Source organism: Podarcis pityusensis (genome assembly GCF_964106645.2).
Source record: "Podarcis pityusensis genome assembly, chromosome: 5".
In the NCBI taxonomy this organism is placed as follows: Eukaryota; Metazoa; Chordata; class Lepidosauria; order Squamata; family Lacertidae; genus Podarcis; species Podarcis pityusensis.
This window is the reverse complement of record NC_138032.1, coordinates 67,158,409-67,183,527: the sequence shown is the minus strand read 5'-3', so window position 1 is coordinate 67,183,527 and position 25,119 is coordinate 67,158,409. Positions and strand designations below refer to the sequence as shown.

At 40.0% G+C, this 25,119-nt stretch overlaps 1 protein-coding gene across 18 annotated transcripts in view; it reads left to right on the top strand.

Annotated features, from left to right (window-relative positions):
• Window positions 1-25,119, top strand: part of PCDH15 (protocadherin related 15) — a 648,544-nt gene that overhangs the window by 596,883 nt on the left and 26,542 nt on the right. For all 18 annotated transcript variants that reach the window (XM_081004527.1, XM_081004539.1, XM_081004528.1 and 15 more), the window contains 4 exons: window positions 2,803-2,891; window positions 12,505-12,681; window positions 18,861-19,079; window positions 23,423-23,533. In XM_081004527.1, coding sequence (XP_080860653.1) covers window positions 2,803-2,891; window positions 12,505-12,681; window positions 18,861-19,079; window positions 23,423-23,533 — 596 coding nt within the window. The remainder of the gene's footprint in view (window positions 1-2,802; window positions 2,892-12,504; window positions 12,682-18,860; window positions 19,080-23,422; window positions 23,534-25,119) is intronic.

Here is a 25,119-nt window from a genome sequence, read left to right as displayed (position 1 = left end):
GCCGTCTGGGATGATTCATCACTCTTGTGTCCCATCGTACTGATGTGACCCATATCCAAGTACATGAGGACACAACACTAGCAGAGTGCAAACAGAAGCTGAGCCTTGACGTATGACATCTAAGCCTGATTTATTGTGTACAAAATCAAACATAACAGAACAAAGAAAACATGGCTCCCCTCTCTCTTTCTTCCATGGAGAGAAGGGAAAAAACAAAAGCAATACAGAACGGAACAGTGTATCTGAACTTCCGTTCCCCATGACATCCAACAGTGTGGAATGTAAACACAGACGTGTGACAATAACAATCACACATCTGCAGCATGGAGGAATAAAATTCCCAACAGTGGCAACCATAAATAATCAAACCTTGTGGACCCCTGTTCCTTCAATTTTGCAGATCTACGCAGCATTTATTCTTTATTACAAACCTGCTGGTGCAAATGGGAGTATGTAGAGTGCAAGTGTTTATTATTTGCTTTAAAGAACAAATTAAAATAGAAGGCACGGTCATCCAGTGTTAAGAACTGTCTTTAGGATTTATTCTTCAATACAGTAGATGATACTACTTCTAATTACCAAAGCCACTACTATGGTTTCCATTATTGCACTATCTCAGTGGAGGGGTACCTGGCCACTGAATGGAAAGGTTGTATTCTTAAATCTATAAAGACTTAGATAATACCATCTCTTAAAAACAAACAAACTAGAGTTGTCCTTTTTAAAACACTGCATGTTGAGAATGACTAATACACCAACACTTCACTGCTTTAGAGTTTCATTTAGTAGATTACACTGAAGTTTGCATTTGAGTTTAATAGCATTCGGATGATTTGCACATGTATCTGCATGTAATTATCTAGTACCTCTGCATATCATTTGCAGTATTACCTTTTTATCAAACTCTTGTCCCAGGTATGTGGAGTTGTCTCAATGTGCAGATGGGGAAGCAACTGATTTTCAAGCAAGGGCCACAGCTGAGTGGTAAAACTCATGATTAGAATGCAGAAGATTCCAGGTTTGATCCCAGCATCTCCAAGTAGGGCTGTAAAGACATATGCCTGAAAACCTGAGGAGCAACTGTCTGTGTCGAATCATAGAGCTTGAAGGGGCCTTGTAAGCTAATCGGCAGCTAAGTGTAGGAAATCCAGAGCTAGAACATTATCAACAATTCTTCTCCCAACCTTCTCCCAGTGCATTTAGCATGAAGCTCTGAATGGGGATTCTAACACCATCACTTTGAAGGGTAGAATCCTCCCCACATTCAGAAACACTGCAGGTTCCTTATCCAAGGGGGATTTTTTTACTGAAATCAGCTAAAGTTTATTGCCCCTGCATCCCCATCACAGCTGAGCCACTGACTTTATTTCGAATGCCTGAAAGTTTATGGTTCCCTAAGATGTGCACATGTATGGTATGTATGTTTGCAAACACATTGTTTCTGCCCTTTACATGCTTATGTACATAACCATGACTGAAAGATGGAACTTCCTCTATTGTAGATTATATGCTTTGCACTATATTTGTATGGAAAACTGATTGATTTATCACTGAATGGACATTTGTTGGTAGTACTGTAGGCCCTTTATGATTTGTCTGCTGTGCCATTAATACTGTTTACCCTTAACTGCCCTGGCTAGTTTGCGAACACTAGAGGAGAGAATTCTCTCATATTTCTTTTGTCAGTTCAGCAACTTGATTGCTTCCCTTTCACATACAGGCCAGCAGAGAAAAACAAGAAAACAAGGCTCTGTGTGATAGAGGAAGAGAGAAGTTTGCACTGCTTGTATGGAGTTTTCTCTGCTTGTCCATTTGAAAAAATCATTCAAGCTGTTTTCCTTCCCTCCTGTCATCTTTGAAACCAACGCTGTACCACTTTTGATAAGGAAAGAAAAACCTACACACAGCTTGATTGCTCTTTCAGTGTACATGTGGCTAAACTCTCACTATGCTTGCTTTGTCTCACATATAGGGGACAAAATATGAGCTGAGATTTCCTATCACTGTTTGCCTTGCTGTTAACAGATTGTCTTTGCTGTTCTGAGAAACAGAGCTCGAGGGGAGACCGTTACTAGTTTTGTCTCTAAAAAGAAAGAGAAAAGCACTATCTTTGATACCTTTGTGCTTCAGAACCTTTACGCACAGTTAGCTTCTCAGGTGTAATTTGGGGAATTAGTTTACATATACAGTGGTACCTCGTGTTATGTACTTAATCCATTCCAGAGGTCCGTTCATAACCAGAAACTGCTCATAACATGAGGCGCGCTTTCTCTAAGGACACCTCCTGCTGCTGCTGTGCCGCCGGAGCGTGACTTCCGCTCGCATCCCGGGGCAAAGGTTGCAACAAGGGGCATCTACTTCCGGGTTAGCGGAGCGCGTAACCCGCAGCATTTGTAAGGGGGATGGTATGTAACACGAGGTACCACTGTAAGTGGGCACAGTGTTGCAAATAGGATAGCCATGTGCCCTTCTATATAAATGACAATCCACGTTTTGTTGAAAGCGACCTTGCACAGTCAACAGTCTTTCCCACTGTGGTGAGAGGTGTATTGTATTTCTATTCACATTATGGTAACTAAATTTGTAGCTATATGTATTAATTAGCATATGTATTCCCCCCCCCCATTCTGTTTCTTCTTAGCTTTTTCTTTAGTGATACATTTCCTCTCAGTGTTTCTCTATCCCTGCTCCACATCAAAGGTGCTTACAGGTGCAGGTGGAGAATCTCACCTTGCTCCCGTTCTCATTCTGAGATAATGTATGTTTTGCAAGCTCAAGTGTATCTTTCTTTTCTGTTTTCAGGTCTCTGTAGTCAACCAGTTGGACATGCAAGTCATTGTCTCCAATGTTCCTCCTACTCTTGTGGAACAAAGCAAGGATCAGCTTATAGGGTAATGAAATGTGTTCATTGTCTAAATGTCTTATAGAGTCAAACCCTGGAAAGTACCAGTGGTTAAAATGTTACTGTTCAATCTTTCCTGAAAAATCAGTGCAATAGGCAATATAAAGCTTAGAAAGAAGGGAGAAAACGAGGGAGAAGATCTAAGGCACAACATTTTGAGTTTCACTTTTGCTATTTTTGGAAAGCACTTCCGTTTGGGTGTGCTTTTGAATGCCTCGCTGACATTTCATTTGTTTTGGTCCATCCATTTCAGCTTGCCAGGTGGAACAATCTCTCCTCTTTCCCCACCCCCACTGTTCTATGGGTTTCCCCAATTCCCCATCCTCCAAGCCAATTTTGAACCTCCAGGGAGGGGTTCAAATATACCCCCAGGGCAGTATATAAATTCAATAAATAAATAAAACACCGGGGGAGGAGAGAGGGCAGAAAGCCCCCCCCCCAGCACTAGCAGAAGACCATTCTACTAGCAGGACTCATAAGTTGAATCTGACCCTTGGTACAGATTTTGTTTTTAAATCACTGCCATTTAATGAGGAAACAGGATGAAATGGACTTAGGAATAAGCACGTGCAAAATTGACATGGATGAGAAATAGATTGAGGCATCCATCCCTACTTGAAAGGGGCACTGGTAATTTACATATACAGTGGTACCTCGTGTTATGTACTTAATCCATTCCAGAGGTCCGTTCATAACCAGAAACTGCTCATAACATGAGGCGCGCTTTCTCGTGTTACATACCATCCCCCTTACAAATGCTGCGGGTTACGCGCTCCGCTAACCCAGAAGTAGATGCCCCTTGTTGCAACCTTTGCCCCGGGATGCGAGCCCCGGGATAAAAGCACTGGTGATCATTTCCCATTTCAATGCAGATATGTTGTTTTGGCTGTGAGACCAAAGATCATTTAATTTTAGAAAGCATCTCATTCTGGCTATTGTTCTGTTACTATAACAGTATTCATACAATAGTCCTTCCCTTATTCTCCACAATCCATCTTTTAACAGCTTACTATTTTAAAATGTTTATTCATTAAAAAAATTGAGTTGTGTGACAGTGCCATGCTTTCTAGGGGCCCCGCGACAATGGATCAAAATAATATTGTGTAATAAAATGGGGTTATTAAAATTGTTGGTTGGTAAAATCAAAAGCGTATTATTAAACATGGGCGTAGCCAGTCATATGCAGAGATATCTGTGCTGCTTATCACGAACTGTGTCACAAGAGAGCCCACCTATTTGGGACACTCACCTAGCACGCCAGGAAGAAAGCACAACAGCAACACCAGGTGTGGTGTTAACAGCTTTAAGTGCTGTGCTTTCAGTACTCAGGAATTACCATGTCCCTCAGCAAGGGAAATGCAAAGGTGATTACATGAAGACTGTGTGTACAACAAATGAGTAACAGAAATTCATTCATCTCTCACAAAACTTAAATTCCCGTGGTCTCAGCACAGTGGGCCTAATCCAAGCATACACAACTGAAATAGCAAGTTGTTAGCAGATTGACTTATGCTTAATTTACATGTGCACACATATCTTAACGTAAGTGTTTACAACGATGGGGATCTTTAATCTGGAGACAGTGGTTTCATTGTAGTGGTTATTGCACCATGTCACTGCTGCTTGAGAAATGTCAATACCTGCCTTGCCTGCTTGGAGGAGTTAGCAAGAGTCCATAAATATCTAATTACATGTGTTTAAATGCTTATGTACAAAAAATGGCAGATAATTAATAAAATGGCCTTGCGGCTTGAGATGTCACTACAAAATTTGAAAACATCAAGATGTTATTTTAACTAAGAAAAGGGTACATGTTTATGCACACTTGCTCCTAAACTATGTATTTTTATGTATCACCTTCATGGTTGCAGAACTGTGTTGGAAAGTTAGGAGAAGTATTTTGCTACACATACTGTTTTGAGAACTGCAAATTAGGTAACCAAAATGAATTCCTCTCCATCCCAACCAAAGTGGTGAATTAGAAGTGGAGTACAAAGTGGCTCAGTTACCCCACTTGGCTCAAAAGGTCACCAGAATTATATTTGTGTTTGCAGCTATGTTTGCAGAAGCCTGTAGATATGTTAGTGTCTTCATCTTGGCTGTTCAGGCTAATGTAAATATAGCTGGCAACTCAGAAATACATTTTTGTGTTTGTGCCTGGGCATTTATAAGCAAGAAATATTTTCCCAATTACGGACTGACCTTCCTCCCCCTTCCCTCTGCATTACTTCTAAAGGTATGTTTATAACAAAAAATGAAAATACACAATTTCAACATTTGGGAGTTAAAATAAGGTATTACGGCTGCCTGTGACTTTTACAATGAGCTACAGTGCTGTATCCTATGACATTTCATAAGGCTTTACAATATCTATTTTGGAATGAAGAATTAATATCTTCAAATCCTTATCTGACATACGTATGCTCAGCCTTTGATCCTCCACTGGGATTCCTGGATTCTAGACAGCATGGTGAAGATCTCAGTATACAGTGTTAGGGCTTTGTTGGGTCTATTATAATAATCTCTCTGTAAATTTCAGTTTTCAGTGCAGTGGGGGGGAATCAGTATAATGAAACATTAATACTTCCATTGGTCTTTTCATTTTGGAAAAATGAATTAATAGCTATAGCTCTGTTGGAGGAAGAGTCTGTACTTTTAACTGTATTGTTAAGATCAGGATCCTTGTGCCAAATTTTGTGAACCCCACATTCATATCCAGTGGTGGAGCAGAATTCACAGCATGAATTGAAATGACAGTACAGCCTCCCTGCCCCCCTGGCCTGGTAATTTTCTTATGGGGGCCCAGTCCCCTTAATATTTTCCCCCGCCTGCCTGCCTTTCCACCTCCCTCTCTCCTTCCCTCAGTTTGCTGCCTCTGTTTCTGGCTTGTCTCCAGGGGGAGTAAGAGGGATGCAGCGGTGGCCATGGGCATAGGCAGGTGTGTGGCGTGTGCATGTCCTGGCTGCACATCCCTCTTTCCCCTGCTCACTCGCTTGCTGCCTACTTGTGGCTTGGCATAGAGGAGCCCTGCAGGAGCGCATGGCCAGGCAGGTGAGACAGCGGAGGTGGCGTCCTCCAATGGCAGGGACAGTGGGTCCCTTGGGGGCCACCCCCCAAACTACCACAGCCTGAGCATTGATGAGCACACCTGGCCAGCGGGCAGCAGCAGGCATTGGAGAGGTGGGAGCATGGTTGGGGGAAGGCAGCTGACCGAGGCAAGGAGGGAGAAAGGAAGGCAGCCACCACCACCACCAACCGCCTGTACTCACTGCACTGAACTGGGCATGCGCCGACATGACCCCTGGCTGAGAAGTAGTGCAGCACAATGAGGAGACAGCAGCAGGTGGCAAGGCGAGGTAGTGGGGGGCAGGGCAGGGCAAGATGGGCCTGCCCCCCCCCCCCACGTTTTGTTCAAGAAGGCCAGTTTAGCTGACAGAGCTATTTTTTGCAACTTCTCGCTGCTTATTCTGGCATACTGCATGGCCAGCCTCTCCCAACCTGTTAGTTGCAGGAAGAGTTAAAGCTGTTTGTGTTGTTGCTGGCAAATTCCACAAGGAAGAGTGGCAATAAGATGGGGTGTCGAATTAAAGGAGGGAGATGTTGAAGGAAGGAACCCTGTGGGGTGTAGAGAGGAAAGGGGGTGGCTAAGAAAATGAACTGGAGGTGAAAGAGAAAAAGAGAAAGAGGTTTAACAGAATACAGGTGTTCAGTAGTTTTAAAGAAAGAGGACATGATATGTACTATAGGCAGAAAAAGTGGTTAATCTATGCAAGTGAAGAGTGAAAAAGGAAGCTTGACAAATAACTGTTGAAAAGAAAGCAACAAGTTAAAATGGTAACAGAAATCACCTCCTGCAGTTAATGTAGCTACGTGGACCTCCTGAGGTAATAAAAATCTGAAGATGGCACTCATAGTGATTTGAGTTGCGCACCCCTGCTTTAAAGTGTAGAACTGCATGCATGAGGAAGAGGATGTTTATGCAGGGTGGAGAGAGGAACAGAATGTCTGCCTCCCAGGGGAGAAGCAGCCCCCTGAGGTTTGGTTAAGTACAAAGGAGGAGGGAGAGAGAAAGAAGCAAGCTGAGGGGAGAGAAATGTAGAGGGTGCCTTGCCTCTGAAAGCTGCTCTGCTAGCTGCAGAAATAAGAGATGTTGATACAAAAACAGAAGCAAAGGCAGCATGCAGAGCTGATCTCCTGGAAAGCATTGCTGTATAATTGTAATGCAAAAATGGAGGAAACAACTGAAGGAAAGAGCAATAAATAAGTACAGCTTTATTCATTTTCCTACAGACGAATGTGGGGCAGGGGGTGGGCATTGAAAATCCATTACATTCCAAAAGTTAGGTAAAGAAAAATAACAATAGCTGAGTGCCTGGTTTAGGTAACACAGAGAGTTAATTGGCTTTGCACTGTGTTCTCCACAAGTGGATTGGAAAAATGGGTAGAAGACAACAAATCCTTTCTTGTTTTCCAAGCCAGTGCAGCACCTATGAACAAACATGAACTTATAGAAGTGGCCTTCTGTGTAGGTGGGATGCTTTTAATGTATTTCTTTTTCCTCGTGTTTTAATATATTTATGTGGGGTTTATTGTATTTTTGTTTGGTTGCCCTGGGCAAGATAAAGTGAGAATAATGATGATGATGATGATGATGGCTTTCCCTGTCATTCTCTGTTTTGGAGGAAGAGTCACAGCTGGATAGGGAAGGGTTAACTAGTATGTCTCCAGCTGTGGCCACTACACACACACACACAAACACACACACACACACTTAAAATGTTCCCCTTGAGTGAGTTAGGCTTAAGAAAAGCACACATTGATTGGGTCGATATCTGTGGGTACTGGAGAAAGCCTCTTTTTTAAAAAAGCCTAATATTTATAGAGATGTGATCTTTTTGAAAATTGCAGCTGGGGCATTAAAATCAACTCTTGCACTCTAAGAAAGATTATTATTCATTCAATTTATATCCTACCCTTCCTCCTAAAGAACCCCAGGGAAGTACCCCTTCCCCCACCCCCAAAAAGTAGTGTTGAAAAAAACCACTCGCAGGAGTGTGTGCATGTGTGTGGTTGTGATGCCTTGTGTGCATATGTGTGTTTGCCACGTGTGCATGGTTGTGGCACATGTAGCAGTGTGTGTGTGTGTGTGTGTGTGTGTGTGTGTGTGGTATCATGTCCAAGACAGTTTTTCTCATGTGCAGATGTGCCCCCCACACACATCCTGCTTTAGATGTTTTTGCGCTACAACAGAACCAATATTGCCTAAAGTTGATGGTCCCTAAAATCATTCAGGTTTTTAAATTTTTGGACAAAAATAAGTGCATAGATGTGCTACTCTATACTGGAAACAGTGCAGTTGCGGTTGGCAGAGTTTCATCATATTTCCCATATATATATATATATATATATATATATATATATATATGCGCCGTTTTTGAGATTCCGGGGTGCTTCACATACCTTATCTCTGTGATCTTTACAATCCACGTTAACCTCTGCTTCTCTTTGTGTGGCCATCACGACTATGTTCTGCCTGCACTATTGGATGCCTCTGAATGCCACTTTCTGGGATACATAAGTGAGAGGTTGTTGTTCTCAAGACCTACTTTCAGGCTTCCCATGGGCATCTGGTTTGCCATTGTGATAATATTGGACTAGTTGGGCCACCATCCTGATCCAGCAAAGCTCTTCTTATCTTTTTTCTTCTTCGCATCTCTTATTCTTGTTGAGTTCAGCAGCAACAGCACACAAGCAAGGCTTTCACACTAAAAAACCAACAACATATAGTCTTCATCAAGATGCTACTTTTCATTCCATATTTATAGAATAACCATACTGGGAGGATTTTGGGTTATTTCTAGAGCCAGACAATTATGTGTATTTTTCAAACAAACAAAAATGTACAAAATCATTGCCTTAGAAATGTACAAAATCATTGCCTTAGTTTTCTTAACACTCGTGTAGACATTTCAGGTGGGTCTTTTTAAAGGAAAAAATCATTAATATTCACCTTCCATCGCTATCACATTTCAGCAACTCCTAAATTGCTGAACAGAATAGCTGTTTGCTACATTATTACAATGTTTGAAGTTCATGCAGTCATTCCTGTAACTCCTGTAACTCCCCTTTTCATTAGATGCAGCATGTAGCAAATGCCCACAGAGATACTATTCTGAAATGTATATATGCCTTTGTCTATAATGAATATGAAAAGCACTTCTTTTGTTAGTAGTTTCTTTCTGTCAGGTTAAATTTCAGAGGAAACAGGACAGAGGCATACTGTTCATTGGATCAGTTTGAAAACAATTCATTGATCTGTATATTGAAATTTTCAGTAGTGAGGTTTGTACCCAAGATGATTGTATGGTTAGAATAATCAGTGTCAAGCCCTTTTAAAACAATAAATGAAATTCAGAGAATATTGTGAGGAACAGCACATATTGATCTGAACTGGATTAGTTTTCTGCCACTCCTAGTATTATGCTGCTGCAGTTTTGCTTATCTTGTCCTTAGAGTAGTTTATATATTTTGTCATAGCAAACATTTTGGAGTACTAAAAGACACCTCTTTCCAGTGCAGAATGGATGCATGAACCATGAGGATTACCCTTCTCAGAGTTTCCAGATTAGAACTGAGAAAGGAAAGGTGGGGCAGCTGCAATCTTTAAGAGGCCCAAGAGAGATTCCTAGTGTTGCTTAAATTGTGGGCAAGGCTCTTACAGGTTTCTTGGACAAGAGAACCTGGGACTCCCATCTTAAAGTGGGGATATAAATATAATGGTTGTTCTTTGAAGTATCCTCAAATAGGGATGTACAAAGGTACCTCAATCTGTTCATTCACACTTCGATCCAGTATTTTCTGTTATTGGTTTATTTTACACAAGTCTTCTGTTACCTCATTTGCTGATGTGGAAATACATTTATTTATCTATCTATCTATCTATCTATCTATATCTATCTAATATTGTAGCGCACAATAGACATGCATATATCAGTCATCAGCATTTACAAACCAGTTAACTTCCCTATGGGTTCCCTTCCAAAGTTAATGAATCTAATCCTAACCATATCTACTCAGACATACATCCCATTGAATTCAACTGGGCTTACTCCAGGACGAGGCAAGCTAGAACGGAAGGCTTGTGTCCTTGATTCAGCAGAAATTTATTCCTGTTTCATTTCCCTCACTCAAATATCAGGGAAGGACAGTTTTGCATCCTGTTGATATTTTTTGCTCTTTGTGTTTTGGCTTGTGTGAATTACCGTGGGCATAATAAATATTTTACAGGCATGTTCCTTCGGTCATTGTAATGCCACTTATAAAAGTGTTTGCAATGCAATATTTTATTTCATAAATGAGTATTTTATACAGAAGATGGTTGTGTGTATGCATTTGCTGAAACAATGCTCAAGCTAGTCTATGTTTTAAATATTTGTAGAAAACAGGGTTTTGTGTTTGACAGCTAGAAATCCTCAGATTTTAACTGAGGAGCACAGATAAAATCAACAGGGGACAACAGGTCACTTATTTCCATGTGAAAAGAACAATCATGAATGATGCACTCTATTTTTAAAAGGTTACAATCATTCAATGATACTTACTTCTGAATAGACATGGTTAGAATTGCATCCTTAGTGTCTATAGACTGCCTCTAGAAACAAACAACTTTGTTGCATATAAAATTAGCAAACAACACTTCAGGAAAAAGAAAAGCAATGAGGCTCCTGTTGGGACAGCACCAATTATACATCAATGAATATGTAAATAACATAAATTATAAGGCAATTTACATATCTCTTTACAATGCTACATTTTTTAAAAAAACCTTTCATATATTAAAAAAACTGAGGTGAAAAACCTTCATAACAAGAGTCCATGTGATGATGGGGGTTGGGGATTGAATGGGTGAGTACAAGGAAATCTGCTTTATAGGCCAAAAGATTCCTCTGACATCTCAGTCTCAGAGAATCCAAAGACGAACATAGCAAAACGTTGAACAGTAACAAACCACTCAACTCCCAGACGTGTTAGTCAACTGTATAAAGGACAGAAAATGTATGTACCCTGTAGAAGGGGTGGCTAACTTTTTACCCTCCAGATATTGTTGGACTATAACAGGCATAGGCAAACTTGGCCCTCCAGATGTTTTGGGACTACAATTCCCATCATCCCTGACCACTGGTCCTGTTAGCTAGGGATCATGGGAGTTGTAGTCCCAAAACATCTGAGGGACTAGAACTCCCATCATCCCTGATTATTGGCCACGCTGGTCAGACGTTGGAGTCCACGACATATTGAGGGCCAAAAGCCAGCTACCCCTGCTCTTTGGACCCAAAAAAGGGATTAAAAAAAAATGGTTGGAAAATAGTATCAAGAAGAAAAAGATGCACCTCTCATTAATGGTTCAGAATGCACTTAACCCCTTTCAGGCTGGCTTAAGCACTGGAAAAAGGTCGGTATTTCATCAACATGAAATCCAGAATATAGGCATTGTTTTAGGCTCTCTCCCCCCATATGAATCCTCCTGACTCTTGAGTTTGTCCCCTGAGACCCTTTTCTTTGTTCCTCTTCACATCTGAAGTACGGCAAGTCAGCACAAGGGTCTTTTTTGTGGTAGACTTGTGTCAAAGGAATGCCCTGCTGAAGGAAATCTTGCCTTCCAATAAACAGCTAAAACCTACTTTTTTCAACAAGTTTTTCAGCTGCTACTTTTTCAATAACTGGACAAAATCCAGTTGTTGCTGTTTTTCTATTGACTTGATTTTTACTGTTTTCGTTTAATTTACAGTTATTTTGGGTTTGTTATACTGTTTTAATTTTCCACTGCATTGTTGTTGTTTTTTTTGCTTTGAACCCCCTTTAAGAAGAGCATAGATGTGCATTTAGATATGTATCAGTGCAGAGGCCTGTTTCTGGGGATAGATCTCACCTGCTAGATTCAGGACAATTTTAAACTGTGTTTTCTATGTCCCTGATACAGTGCATGTTTGTGCAGCTACATTGCTTCAGCTATCTTGCAACAGTTTTGTCAGTTTCTATATAATGCCTGTGGTTTAACTGCAGGCCTGGTTTTTGCTTGTTTGTTTTATCATCCTGTGGTAAACCTGTCAGCTCCATACCCTGATTGCAAAGCTTACTATATTTCTTGAGGAATACTAGATGCACTGCTACCTGCTATGTTATGTCATCTTGTATGTATCAATGAAATATTCTACTGCAACTCATCGTGGGCATATTTTGTGTGTGAGAGAATATATTAGCCTTCTATGAAGAGGTGAAACTGACTCCTATATAATGCTAACAGTTTTATTTGGAAAATACCATTGGAATTTCCCCAAAGCCATTTAAAACTCAAATGCTATCATAAATACACATTAGTAGTGTTATGGGCACAATGCTGGTGAGAGCTGCTTCTTTGTTGCTACAGTTTTCCTTAGGAGTTTTGCACTTAAAAATACCTGGGTTTTAGGGTCTATGTGTTTTTTACCATTTGGCTTCTCTCTCTCTCTCTCTCTCTCTCTCTCTCTCTCTCTCTCTCTGTCTCTCTGTAATGAACATGTCAGTTAGTCACAGAAGATGTTTCTATTGTATTCCGTTATCAGGATTTTGGAACGCTATATTCAAGACCAGATTCCTGGCGCAAGGGTTGTGGTAGAATCCATTGGTGCTCGCAGATACGGAGATGGCTATTCAGAAGAAGACTATTCAAAATCTGATCTTATGGTCTACGCAATTGACCCTCAAACAAACCGTGCTATAATGAGGAACGAGCTTTTCAAGTATGTATTCCATCATGTCATTGTAGCATTATCTCTGTGGTCAGCACTGTGAATATCTGGTTGGCAGAATGGTTATTTTAGTTACTGACTTGACCACATTGCTTAGCAAAATTAATACCCCTCTCTCCTTTTGCACCACACTGTGATTTCATGCACACCATTATGTACCTATAAGCTGTTGATATATGTATATAATACTTATAGCCACTTTCCACATAAGGCTCATTGGAAAGTTTTGAGTACCCATGTAATGCTGCTGTCTCATACAACACATTAGGATTTGAAACTGGATTTATCTTGACTCAGTGTCATTTCAAGGTTGTCCTTCCAGTGTAGATGTAGAAATATATATTTCCCATTCACTATCTAGCTTTTGGGCAGGGGAAAGAAGCATATATCTAGTTTTTCCCACCAGAAACAGAAAGGTTGCTCGGTTTGGGTTTTTTCCAGATGGACTAGATACCAGGGCTCAGAATGAGGAAGAACATAGGTTTAGTTCTCTCAAGCAGCTGAGCATTATTGAGGCTTCATGGGATTGCAGTGCACAAAGGAGACTGAGTCATGCTTTCTAAACCTATCCTCCTCTCTCATGTCCTCACCACTCAATCTGCACACCTCTGACCTGTAATAAAGATAACTTCTGCAGCAGGAAGCCTACCATAAGGAGATTGGCTCCATATGTGATTTAGAATCCTGGACAATATACAATGAGACAATATACAATCCTGGACAATATACAATGAGAATCCTGGACAATATACAATGAGACAATGAGGACACAACAGAGGGGGAGAGACAGAAACTGCAACAGCACTCTCTCCTTTTTCATAACTATAATCACATGGGAGGGGACACTCAAACAGGACTCTGAAGGCAAACTGAACCTGTATCTGGATCACTGGTAGAGGCTCTCATGACAGAATGCTCCTCCGTATAAAGCATTCTCTGTAACTAGAAAACTAGAAGTCAGGGAGAAAAGCTTAGCCTGGCCAGTGGGAAAGACCTTTTTTCTCCTCAATAATGTCCTAAATGAAGTACAATATTTTACTAATAAACAGTTTTGATCAATGTATACATTTTCTCCTAATATAATGCAGTTTGTATGCTATTTTCACTAATATATACTCATTTATTCACACATTTCTTCTAATATTTACATTTTTGTAAACATTGGTTGGAGAACTGCATTGCAAAGGACAGAATGAATTTTGTTCTCAATTTGCATACCATTTTGGAAGGTGTAAAATTGGCTTCAAATAAGAACTGAATTGAATTTCTCTCCTCTCCATCCCACTAATATTCCTATTCACAAACTTTGTCTGGGATCTTCAGCAGTTGTATAAATGACGCAGTCAGCAAGCTAAGGACATTTGCTGCAATGAGTGTGTATGTGTCGGTTCATTCATTTGTGAAGCCTGCTATTTTTCATCTCTATTCCCAAACCTATTTCATCTGTTGCCTTGTATTTGTGGAAAGTGGGAGATCATTATTCTTTCTCCAAACCCCCTCTGGTGCCTGCTGCTGCTTTGCATATATTTTATTGTACCTCTTCTCCCCGAAGGAGAGTCAGGTCACAGTGCTCCATGATGGAATGAGGCAATCTGTCAGTCATATGTCCATGAAGCAAATACCTATGGGCTGCCTTATGAATTGTGATTCGTTAGAGGAATCTTATTCTCCTGAGTCCCAAATCTTGTGTGGATAAATTATAGCACAAGTGAGATAGAAAAGCATGTGGCTGTTAAGAAGAGGTATAGTGAATAGGCTCATCATAGGTGGTGTGAGTTATAAATAGCCACAGAAAAAGAGAGGAGAAAATTAATTTATAGACTAATATTATATTAACAGGTAGCAAATATACAGCCTGACAGTGGTAAAGGTTTGAACATACAGAACAAAACAAGAAAACATAAGATTTATTCTGTAGTTTCAAACCTCTTGATTGGTTCCCCCTTTCACATGCAGATACACATACACACTCAAAAAAGAAGGGCTGGATTCAGTCATCAGTTGCATTCACACAGCTATCACTTAAGACAAGATAGTTATTTGCATTCATGGTGAGAAGTCTTAATCTGCATTTTCTCAGTGCTGTGTTTGTATGCAGGAATATTATCCCTGTGCAAATTTGTCCCATGTTGTAGTATTTCAGTCTCTAGTCATTCTTTTATCCTGCTATGTCCTCTTTTTATGTCCTAAAAGTCATAGTTAATCATGCACTCAACAAGATATTTTATTAGAATCGCTCTTTGGTTTCAATTTATTCAATGGAATGAAGACAATTTCTGAAATACGGGGTTTCAGTGATCCTGTGAAGCTTGCCTAGAGATCTGCTAGTTTACAGATCTCACTGCCTTTCTAGTAAGCTATGTAACAAACAGCCTCAAAATGGGTGTTTTGTTTTGTTTTACGATAGTAGAATATATTTCTTAGGCCTAAGCCCAGGAGCCAGGCTGGTACTCTTCCCTGGCTCAAGACATTTTCCTTGACACATACACAAAGCCCACTCGCATCATGCCTCTGTAGATGGGTCAGTCAGCTGATAGTCCTTTAGATCGGCTACCTACATGGCTGCAGAACAGTCTCCTGATTAATTCTTCCTCTCATAATATGGAGTCAGGAAAATACCCTTAGTTTTTGTTTTTTGTAGTTTCTGGTGTGTTGTTTCTGGCATGTTAGTTTGATAACTACTCTGCAAGGATGATCCACAAGATCACAACCACCACACAATTTCTGGTGCTCCAGAAAGCTTCACCAGTGCAGCTGCTCCTGTCACAATCTGTACCTGGAAATGGAAACACCTTTGTTGCACACATTACGCAGTTGTTATTTTAAGCTTCATATGCACAAATTGCATAAATCACTGGTGATACTTCAGCAGTTGGACCAACTCTTTTTTTAACACCTACCGTCACTGGCTGGCAACTCTACTTTCCTTTTGGACTATGAGAGCCTATTCCATATGACTTCTGTCAGTCTTCTGTGACTTCCTTTTCTTAGCTGCATAACTAGAACTGAACAACTAAGAATAAACAAGCCAGGAACTAATAAACTGACTATACAGCTACATCTTCTTCTTATTGTGAATCAGAACACCCAAAGAGCTGCAGCACCCAATAGCCTAGATGTTTTACTCTCAAGTAAATGTACACAGGATCACAGGATCACATATTAAAAAAGAACTGTTTCTATACCATCAGCACTAACAGCAGCCTCAGCTTTGTGTAATTTTTAGAGATTTAGCATCTTGTGTTAATTGGTTGTTCCCTCCAACCCTCTACCCCCCCTGCCCCAAGACAGGTCTGAGGAATCATCTTGTATCATTTTCCCTTCATTTAATATACAGACTTTGTACTAAAGAAGGTTAACATGAAAAAAAAAGTGAAGAAAGTGTGTGGTTTCTTGTTTTGAACAGCTACCGATTAACACTGGCTTAGAAGCAACCTAATTAAACAATTTTCTTATGCTTGCACAGTCAGCCTTTTCCCCCATTCTTCAAAAGCTTTATAAAATTTAAATCAGCAAAATCCTAGGGAATACTACCTTGGCTTTGGGGTAGAGGTGAATGAGTGTCAGCTTAGCAAAGTAAAGGGGGGAAATGAAGTGAGAGTTTCAATCTGAAGCATTAACATGTTTTAGCTTGTGGCTGGGAACCTCCAGAGGTTTGGTTCAGATAAGCTCAGATTCTTATCCTAATCTCCAAAGCTACTCCAACTGGTACTTTCCATCACCTAATCCTGCTGTAAGAAGCTTTGAAGGGGATTCTGTGACCTTTCTTACCCAGCAGATCCTGCAGGGGGATCTTAGAGATGGCTTTCATTGTCCTTTGGAAGAGTAAGCTGGGTTCTTCAGACACCTGTTTTTTCTTCTTTCCATGCCTCATGACCTGATTCAAGGAATGTCCTTCATGGAATGGAGAACAGCAGAAAGAATGTGTTTTGGGGGAGAGAGAATGGAGAGAGGTAAATAAAGGACACAAGCCCTGTGTTGTATCTCTCTCCTCCCTTCATGGGCTCTTATATCCTCCCATATTTCCTGGTTCTCAGCAAAGCATAGTTTATGCAACCCACTTTTGTCTGCAGACCAGAACTGGAGATCACAATTTTAAAAAAATCTTGACTATGCAAACAATAGTTTGCCCACTGTGGACAAAATGTGGCTGTATGACAGTAAAGAGAAACTTAGATGTGACTATGCAGATGTCCTATTCCTACCAAGAGAGGAGTAAGGGGGCTCAGTTTCATAATCTACTTGGGGCAGGATGGCTGTCCAGCAAGACCAAAAAAAACCCCCAATGCTTATGCCAACATTTCTGAAAAAAGCAAGACAGCTGTCTAGTCACATCAGGAGACTTGAGCTGGTCTGTTGTAGCAGTCAGGCAGCAAGTTTTAATTAGCCATAGTCAATATATTTGCTTTTTTTTTTTACAAACATATATGTGCTTAAAGCAGTTCCATAATCCAGAGAACATATTCATTCTTCTTCTTCTTCCCAAGCTGGGTTTAGGGATGGGACTCCTCAGGCTGTCAGGTATACACTGTGTCTTCTGATCTGAACATTAGTTCATAAAGTTGGCTATGGTACCCTATTTCAGTATATCAACAGTCTATAGTCACTGGATATTAGGTGATTGTTTCACTTCTCATTAATTGAAGTGCTCACACAGAATGAACCTGCATAATTTTATCTGGTATTCTTGGCTGCAACTCCACATACTTGGAAGGAAGTTCCAATGATTTCAGTGACATTTTCTTCCAGTTAAGTGTGCAAAGTCTTGTGATCAATTATATAATTGCAGTTTTGAACTGAGTGCTGACTTGAGAGTGTCCTGAAGATGCATATGAAGTTATTTGCCAAAGTAACTCCAGTTGTGTGCTACATTGCAATTCCATTACTAGTACCAGGAAAAGGTCACTGTTAGGTACCAAATATTAGGTGCCTGCATTATCTTCTACAAACACGAGAGACAGAGAAAATTTCTCAAGCAAACTGTCTTCGTGAAAATATGTGACATTAAAAAATAAAAAAGGTCCCCTGTCTCATTTTGTACAGTATGCCAGATTTCATCTGGAGTGGAATATGCACAGTTGAGCTATAAAAACCTTAAAATAGAGGTTTGTAGAGAAATTGCTTACAGAATTTTTAGGAGAGGCAGTGTTACATCTCCCAAAAGCATACTGCCAGCCAAGCAAAATTCCTTCATGTTCTTCATCAGTACAAATGACATCTAGCATACACGAGCATCATCTAGTGTGTGGTGAGAGGCTTTCTTCTTGCATTACACTTGAATGTGCAGCTAGTCTAATGGGGTTGTATTCAACTATGTCCTACACAGAGTACACCCACTGAAATAAATGAACCTAAGTTAGTTATGTCCATTAACTTCAATGGACCCATGGTATAGTTCAGAAAGAATATTGGGAACACTGAGTCTCCTGATGTTCTGCCCATTTGCAGAACAGCATCTACACCTTGCAATGCATTCTTGTTTTTATGTGGTCTTTTGGGCACTCACTATTATGATCATGTTTGCATTACATCAGTGTTGTTCGATGCCCTTTGGTCCTTTTCGGGGGTCATTGTGTCTTGGCTCCATTTTACTCCTCCCCCTTTGCCCCCGATGCAGTTCAACCCAATTAACAATGACAATGTAGGTTTGTTGTGATATCATGATGCTGTGTCTAATGCAATGTCATTTGCAAATGTCACCCCTCTAAAGAGCAATCCGGTGGGTCACTACAGCCCAAGCAGTGAGCCAAGCAAGGCATCCCACCAGGGCAGTGAGATCGCATGTGGTTCAGAGAAGGCAAAGAAGGAAGAGGAAACTGTCATCCCCATGCACAAAAATCATTATCAGGAAACAAAAGGGCACTGGGGGGAAATCAGAATGTTCATATCCCCTCCCCCAATAAATACTTTTCTGTTTTCTTCCTGATAATTATTTATCTGTGTCTAATATGCTAATATTGGAGTAAATATTAAATAATGTCCGGTGCAGCCCTAAATAGGAATAGAATAGCCTTCTCAAGCATGGTGCCCTTGAGGTGTTTTGAACTAAAACTCCCACTACAAAACATCTGGAGGAGGCATCAAGTTTGGAGAAGAGACATGGCAGCTTGATCTTGCCTGTTTTACTTGCTATTTTCTTTTCTTTTCTTTATTTTATTTTAATATTCAAGATTTCTGGATGGCAAACTCCTGGATATCAATAAAGAATTCCAGCCGTACCTTGGGCAAGGAGGACGTATTTTGGAGATCCGCACTCCAGATGTGGTGGCCAATGTCAAGAAGCAGGCCCAAGCCGTAGGCTACACAGAAGGGGCCTTGCTGGCTCTGGCTGTCATCATCATCCTTTGCTGCATGCCTGCTATTTTAATAGTTATGGTCAGCTACAAACAGTAAGTATTCCAGCACTCTGTATACATCAAAGATGGAGGACTGGGCTGTGCTTGGTGGCAGGTTTCATACTTTTGGTCACATTTCCGGCATGCACATTTGAGGAGCCCTTCCTATTTAGGCTCCAGGTTCCACTGTCTCTCCTCCTCACCAAGAGCATTTACAGAAAAACTCAAGGCTCTACCCCCCTTGGAAACAGAGGCTCACCATTTGGGGGCAAGGCCCAGGACTAAAAGGTAGAAGTTTCCAGGTTTGTTCCCAAGACTTTAGAAGGTTCCAGGTTTGTTCCCAAGACTTTAGAAGAACTAACAATTCAGCCAAATGAGCTATGGGTTTCTATTCAGCATACATCAGCTGCCTGTAGGTACCAAACCTTCTCCTTTTCTTCTTACACAACCTGATCACCCTTTCATCATGTTCTGGAAAAGGCCTCTCACTTTCTGGTATGCTTCAAGGGATCATTAGTGCAGCAATCCAGTTTTTTTCCAGGGGCTGCAACATAGATTTTCTGCACCCCATCCATCTTCAGATTATTTCCATCCTGTGAGTTCTAAACTTCTCTGTGTGATCCCTCCGAGGGAAGTGCAGGAGGTCAAAATGGGCCATTTCAGTGGTGGTTCCCTGCTTGTAGAATGCTCCTATGCCCTTTTAAAATGTGGGTTTTTGGGGGGATAGGTTATTGGGTTGTTGTTTTTATTTTGATTATATATTTTGTGGTTTTATATTTTGATTCTGTTCTGTGAACTGCCCTGAGACCTCCGGGTATAGAGTGGTATATGAATTCAATAAATAATAATAACAATAATTTTAGACACCAGGCAAAAAATGTTTCCTTTTACCCAGGCTTTTGGCCCTTAATTTGGAGTGTTTTAGGTGTTTGTTGTTGTTAGTATTGTGGTTACTATTATTTATTAAATCTATATACCACCCTTCAACAGAGGATCATAGGAAGGTTTACAATATAAAAACACAAGAATACATACCATAGTAACAACCAAAAGCAATAACTCTCTCCCACCACCAGCACATTTAAAAGGCCATAGATCGTTTAATTAGCCAAAGACCTGGGGGGCAGGATATTAGGGATCCAGACATGCTTCCCTGGAAAAAGCATTCCACAACCAGGGAGCCACTGTGGAAAAGGCCCATTTTCGTATTGCCACCCTCCAGACCTCTTTTAATGGAGTAGGATGTGTTCAACTTGTTTTTTTGGATGTGTGGATGCATTCTTAAGTTTTTGATTTATTTTGGCTTTTATACTTGGCTTTAATGTTTGCATTTTGAACTATTTTGTTGTATTACAAAGTTTGTCAGTTGCTTCATGCCTCTTTTGTGAAAGAGCAACTAATAAAATTTGGTAAGATTAATAAGGATAAGAATAAGAATACCTTGATGGTTTTTAAAGCCATATTCAATAGTACTCCTGTGTACCTGTCACCTGTGATCTGTACTAAAATAATAAGGAAATATATGTATTTTCCTCTTCTCCTAAGGTTTTGCTGTGCTTTAATCACCAAATATCAAAGCTAGCAAAATAACTATTCAAGTTAATGCAAGAATTAAAGCCAAATGAACATAACTGTCATCATTGGTGCACATAAAATGGAAACATTAAGAATTGCTTTATATTAAAATTGTGTGTGTGTCATAGCTACATTTTTCAATACTTTCCAGCCCACTGATCAGCTTAATATTCAATGAATTAATTTTTGCAGATTGTAAAAAAGCACAGTAAAGTTAAATGAATTTTACACTACTTGTTTTCCAGGGTGAATTAACAGTGTTGTAGCACTGCTCAGTGCCTCCTTGTATAGTTTGCAAATAACCCAAAAAATTATTGCTGCTCATTTCTATTAGGTGGCACCTCTGAAATTTCGGTATCCTGTACTGAAGAAGAAATCAGTGGTGAACCACAAATTATGAATTAATGATAGTAGATTGGCACATTTTAAATGGACCTCAAAATGGAGAACAGCTTTGCTATTATTTTTAATTTCCTTTATATTGTATCTATAATTTGAATTCAGAAAGTAATTGTAAGACTTATTTTTTTGTCTCCTAACATTTGAAAGCAACAACTCTAGTTGGAATTGCTGTTTTAATCACTGGGGTTTTTTGTTTTTTTAAAAAAACAAAAAACAATACCAAACAATCAAAACATTCCAAAAACCACACTGAGAGAGACAAAATACGTCCCCATTACACACTGGAAATAATATAACTAATTAATTAATGACAGAAATTAAGTGTGTCATGGGGATGTCCCCACACGTCCCCATTACACACTGGAAATAATATATCTAATTAATTAATGACAGAAATTAAGATAGACCAGCTATAAAATGTATCACTAATAATGTTGACTCTAACTACTCTGCAATGTTGTGCTAGTTTGTTTACAGGCGCTGTCTTCCAAACCTATCATGCCAGTTTTGCATAGTTAACAAGTGACCACTTCTCCATAAGACTGCAATCTCCATCTGGGCTGCTATCAGGAAATTTATTATTAACGACTTAAATAAAACATTGGCTTTTGTAGACTGTCTTTAGCCAGTGGAATTCTTCTTGCAAATCACATTATTACAATGATTTTTTTTAAAAAACCATAAGTAATAAATTGACAACTGCAAAGCATGACCCATTCCCTGCTGGAAATTCCATAGGGCCACTTGAAGACCTTTGCATGCCTTCTTAGCCCTAAGCCAGTGCACCAGGAAACTATTTGTTTGCACACCACAATAAATCGAACTATGGCTTCGTAGGACTACATGAACATAGAGGCTCCCAGAGAGGAGCTTGCAGCCACTTTGCTCTTCCACAATCCGTAGCTGAGTGTGCCATGGCAGTAAAGCCAAGGTTTTACTTAGTGTGTCATCTAAATCTTCAGTTGGGGTTAAGCTCTTTCTTCCTTAACCACGAACAGTGGCCAATTTACATGTGATTGTTTTAAAGGAAAAAAGCTTTATATGACACACCACCTGCTGTCTCAGAACATACTTTAACTCCTATAGGAGAATGGTGGTTGTTCTCTTAAGATGGTGTTTTGTCATGTGTGGTTTTCCTGGTTAAAATGCTTAATTTAATTTGCATTGCCTGATCAGTAATGCCTGTTTATTTCTTATACACATTTACTTGGGAGTAAATCCCATTGAACTCAACAGGGTCTACTTCTGAGCAGACCTTTATATGATTGCACTGTTAACTGACTAACCCATTAATGTTTTAGCCCTAATGTGATTTGTACAGTTAAGTTTAATGCCTTATGAAATTTATTAGATTTCACAATGTGAATTATTTTTACTAAGTGAAACTCACAACCTTTGTTCTCTGTTTTATCACTCTGCATAACAAAACAGATTTAAAGAGTAAGTATTTATTTTTGGCCTTGTTTCAAATGCATTACATAGGATAAATAAATATCACTGGAGATTGTGGCCTGAGGAGAGGGAGGGTGGTCAAGGAAAAATCCCAAGGGCCAGATGGAAAGAACTTGAGGGATACATTCTGCCCCCAGATTTTCCACCCCTTGGATATTGCATGTTGAAAGCAGAGATCATATTGAAATACAGGTCTCCATATGCCACTTTTAATATTGGCTGAAGTATTCCTACAGAAAGCAATAAAGTTAAACTATGAAAATGGCATATATCAAAGTATGCCTAGATTTTAAAAGAGACAGGATAATTATATAGCCTGTATAGTGAAAGATAAGAGTTATCAATATAGATAGATAAATAGATAGATGATAGATGTCGTGTTGCACTGCATGGTGTGTTTGTGTGTGTAAAGGAAGTACACTTTCTTAAAAACTGCTGAATCTTGAACATGGCTAGGAATGACAGAGGAATGAATACTATAATCGCCTTAAGAATAAATCCTGGTGTATTTTCCTAACACAGACTAATCAATACATGGATTGTTAGGTCAGCAGTAACACACTGAGATAATCTGGTTTTATCTGCTCTGTAACACAAATGCAGCATCTTTTCTTAAATTTACTTGGAAATAAGCTCCATTGAAAACATCATTCACTTTCATGTTTAGGTATCTCAGGTATCCATTTCCAAGAGTGAGAGGTGATATTTAAAACTCTTTCAGAACTCTCACAAAAGGATATTTTATCATAACTTGAGTTGCATACAGTATGTCAGAAGCAAATAAAATTGTCAGGAGCCAGATTTTATTCTGCCATGTGGTGCATTCAAATTCTCTTCTTAGTATTGTCACCAATCACGAGGTGAAAAACTGCAACAAATATCCCTTTGGGGGCTGTCGCGGCTGATGTGTTCTTGGTGGGAGACCATGTGTGACACTCTCCATTTCCTTTCCATGTGACTCACCAAAGGAGACAAGCAGAATGTGCAAAGACAGCTCGAATCCAGATGGCCTTACCAGCTGGCAAACCAGCAAGTACTCCTGCCCATAATCTCTATGAAGAACTCGGCGACAGCACCATGTAAGTCCTCGGTGATGTTTGCGGTTTAAAATACTAGCAATTCAAAGTATAATTCTGATGCTTCAGAGATTACAGTTGACATTGCTGCGTACATTCAAGAACAGGGAAGAATTAATAAGCCACTCATGGTGGCTTAAACATCAAGGTTATGATCTATGATGGAGAAATGTTTTCAGCCTGGGGGCCACATTCCGACATGATCAACCTTCCAGACAGCCAAATACCAGTGGTGGGCAGAGCCAAAGGCAAAAATGGCCAAACCAACAGATGTAACCCTTACCTTTGTACAGTGCTTTTTGTTTCTAGAAAAATAGGTGCCAGTACTCACCATGGTGTTGTTACTGTAAACGCCACACTTTTTAACAACAACAACGTGATGCCAGTACTGGGTACCCTCGAGTTCCCCCAAATAAAAGAAAAGGCACTGCTTTTGTACAATAGGCAACAGGCTAGCCATGTAAAAGACAGGCTTCTGTGTTCCCCACCCACACTTTTCTCCACTTTTCTTTTTGGTAACACATCACAGAACAGGATCAATGAAAGACATGATATTATATATGAAAATGTGGTTTATAAATATGTAAACAAGAAATAAATGCGACCTGGGGAGGGTCCTGAGGGTGCATAGAGATCCATGGAGGGCCACATTCAGTCCCTGGAGTTGAGGTTGTAAAATGGCTTGGTCATAGCAATGTTGGTCAATTCAGCATTGATTGTTTCTGGAACGCATTTGAGGCCCAAGGTTACTCTGATTATACTGTCAACTGTGGTAAGAGATGCTATTACAGCAAACAATGCACATTTTTGCCCTTGCACATTTTTGCCCTTGTTATTCTGGTAAGTCTTATAATCTAGTCCATGTAAACGTCTTTATGATGCCCTCCCTTTTTTTAACATAGGAAGAGTGTTTTCATTTGCTTGTTTTTTTTAAATACAAGGCAATTATGGGAAGGATAAGTTTGCTCAGGGTTACTGATGCCAGTTGCATCAAGGGAAAATGTATCTCAAATAGCATCATATAATTTTCTCCAAAGCATTTTTTAAAAAAACCACTTTAACAACATGTTTGACAACAGCGTATCATTTCAGAAATAGTTTACAGCTTTTAAATGCTGGGCTTGATCCAGCATTCACTATCATCAATAGAGAGTTGGCTGTAGAAGCCTCCATGTGTGGGCATACCTGGGCAGCAAGCCATGCCTTGGCAATATCATTTTTTGCTACTATACCTTTTTTTCATGATCCACAGCTTATTGGGTCTGGGCTACCCCTTCTGTGCAGATTATTCCTGCTTAGAGCATGTGGGCAAAGCCAAGCTATGGTGGGAAGATTGCCCAGGCAGATCCTGTGCCAAGAAGGGGTTGTTGCACCAATTTCTAGGAGTCACCACATCCTCGGACAATTGGAATGGGGGAGATTGATAGCCCATGAGCTTTGTGGGTCCTAGCATTTCTCACTGGTCACTGTATCCTGAGTGATGTGCCAGTTAAACTGACTTTCTTTCAGGTATCAGCAAGAGTCAAGGGTTGGTTGTCAAGACCCAGGGAAGTTGCCAGCCTAGGATAGAAAGAGGGGTGTGTGGTCAG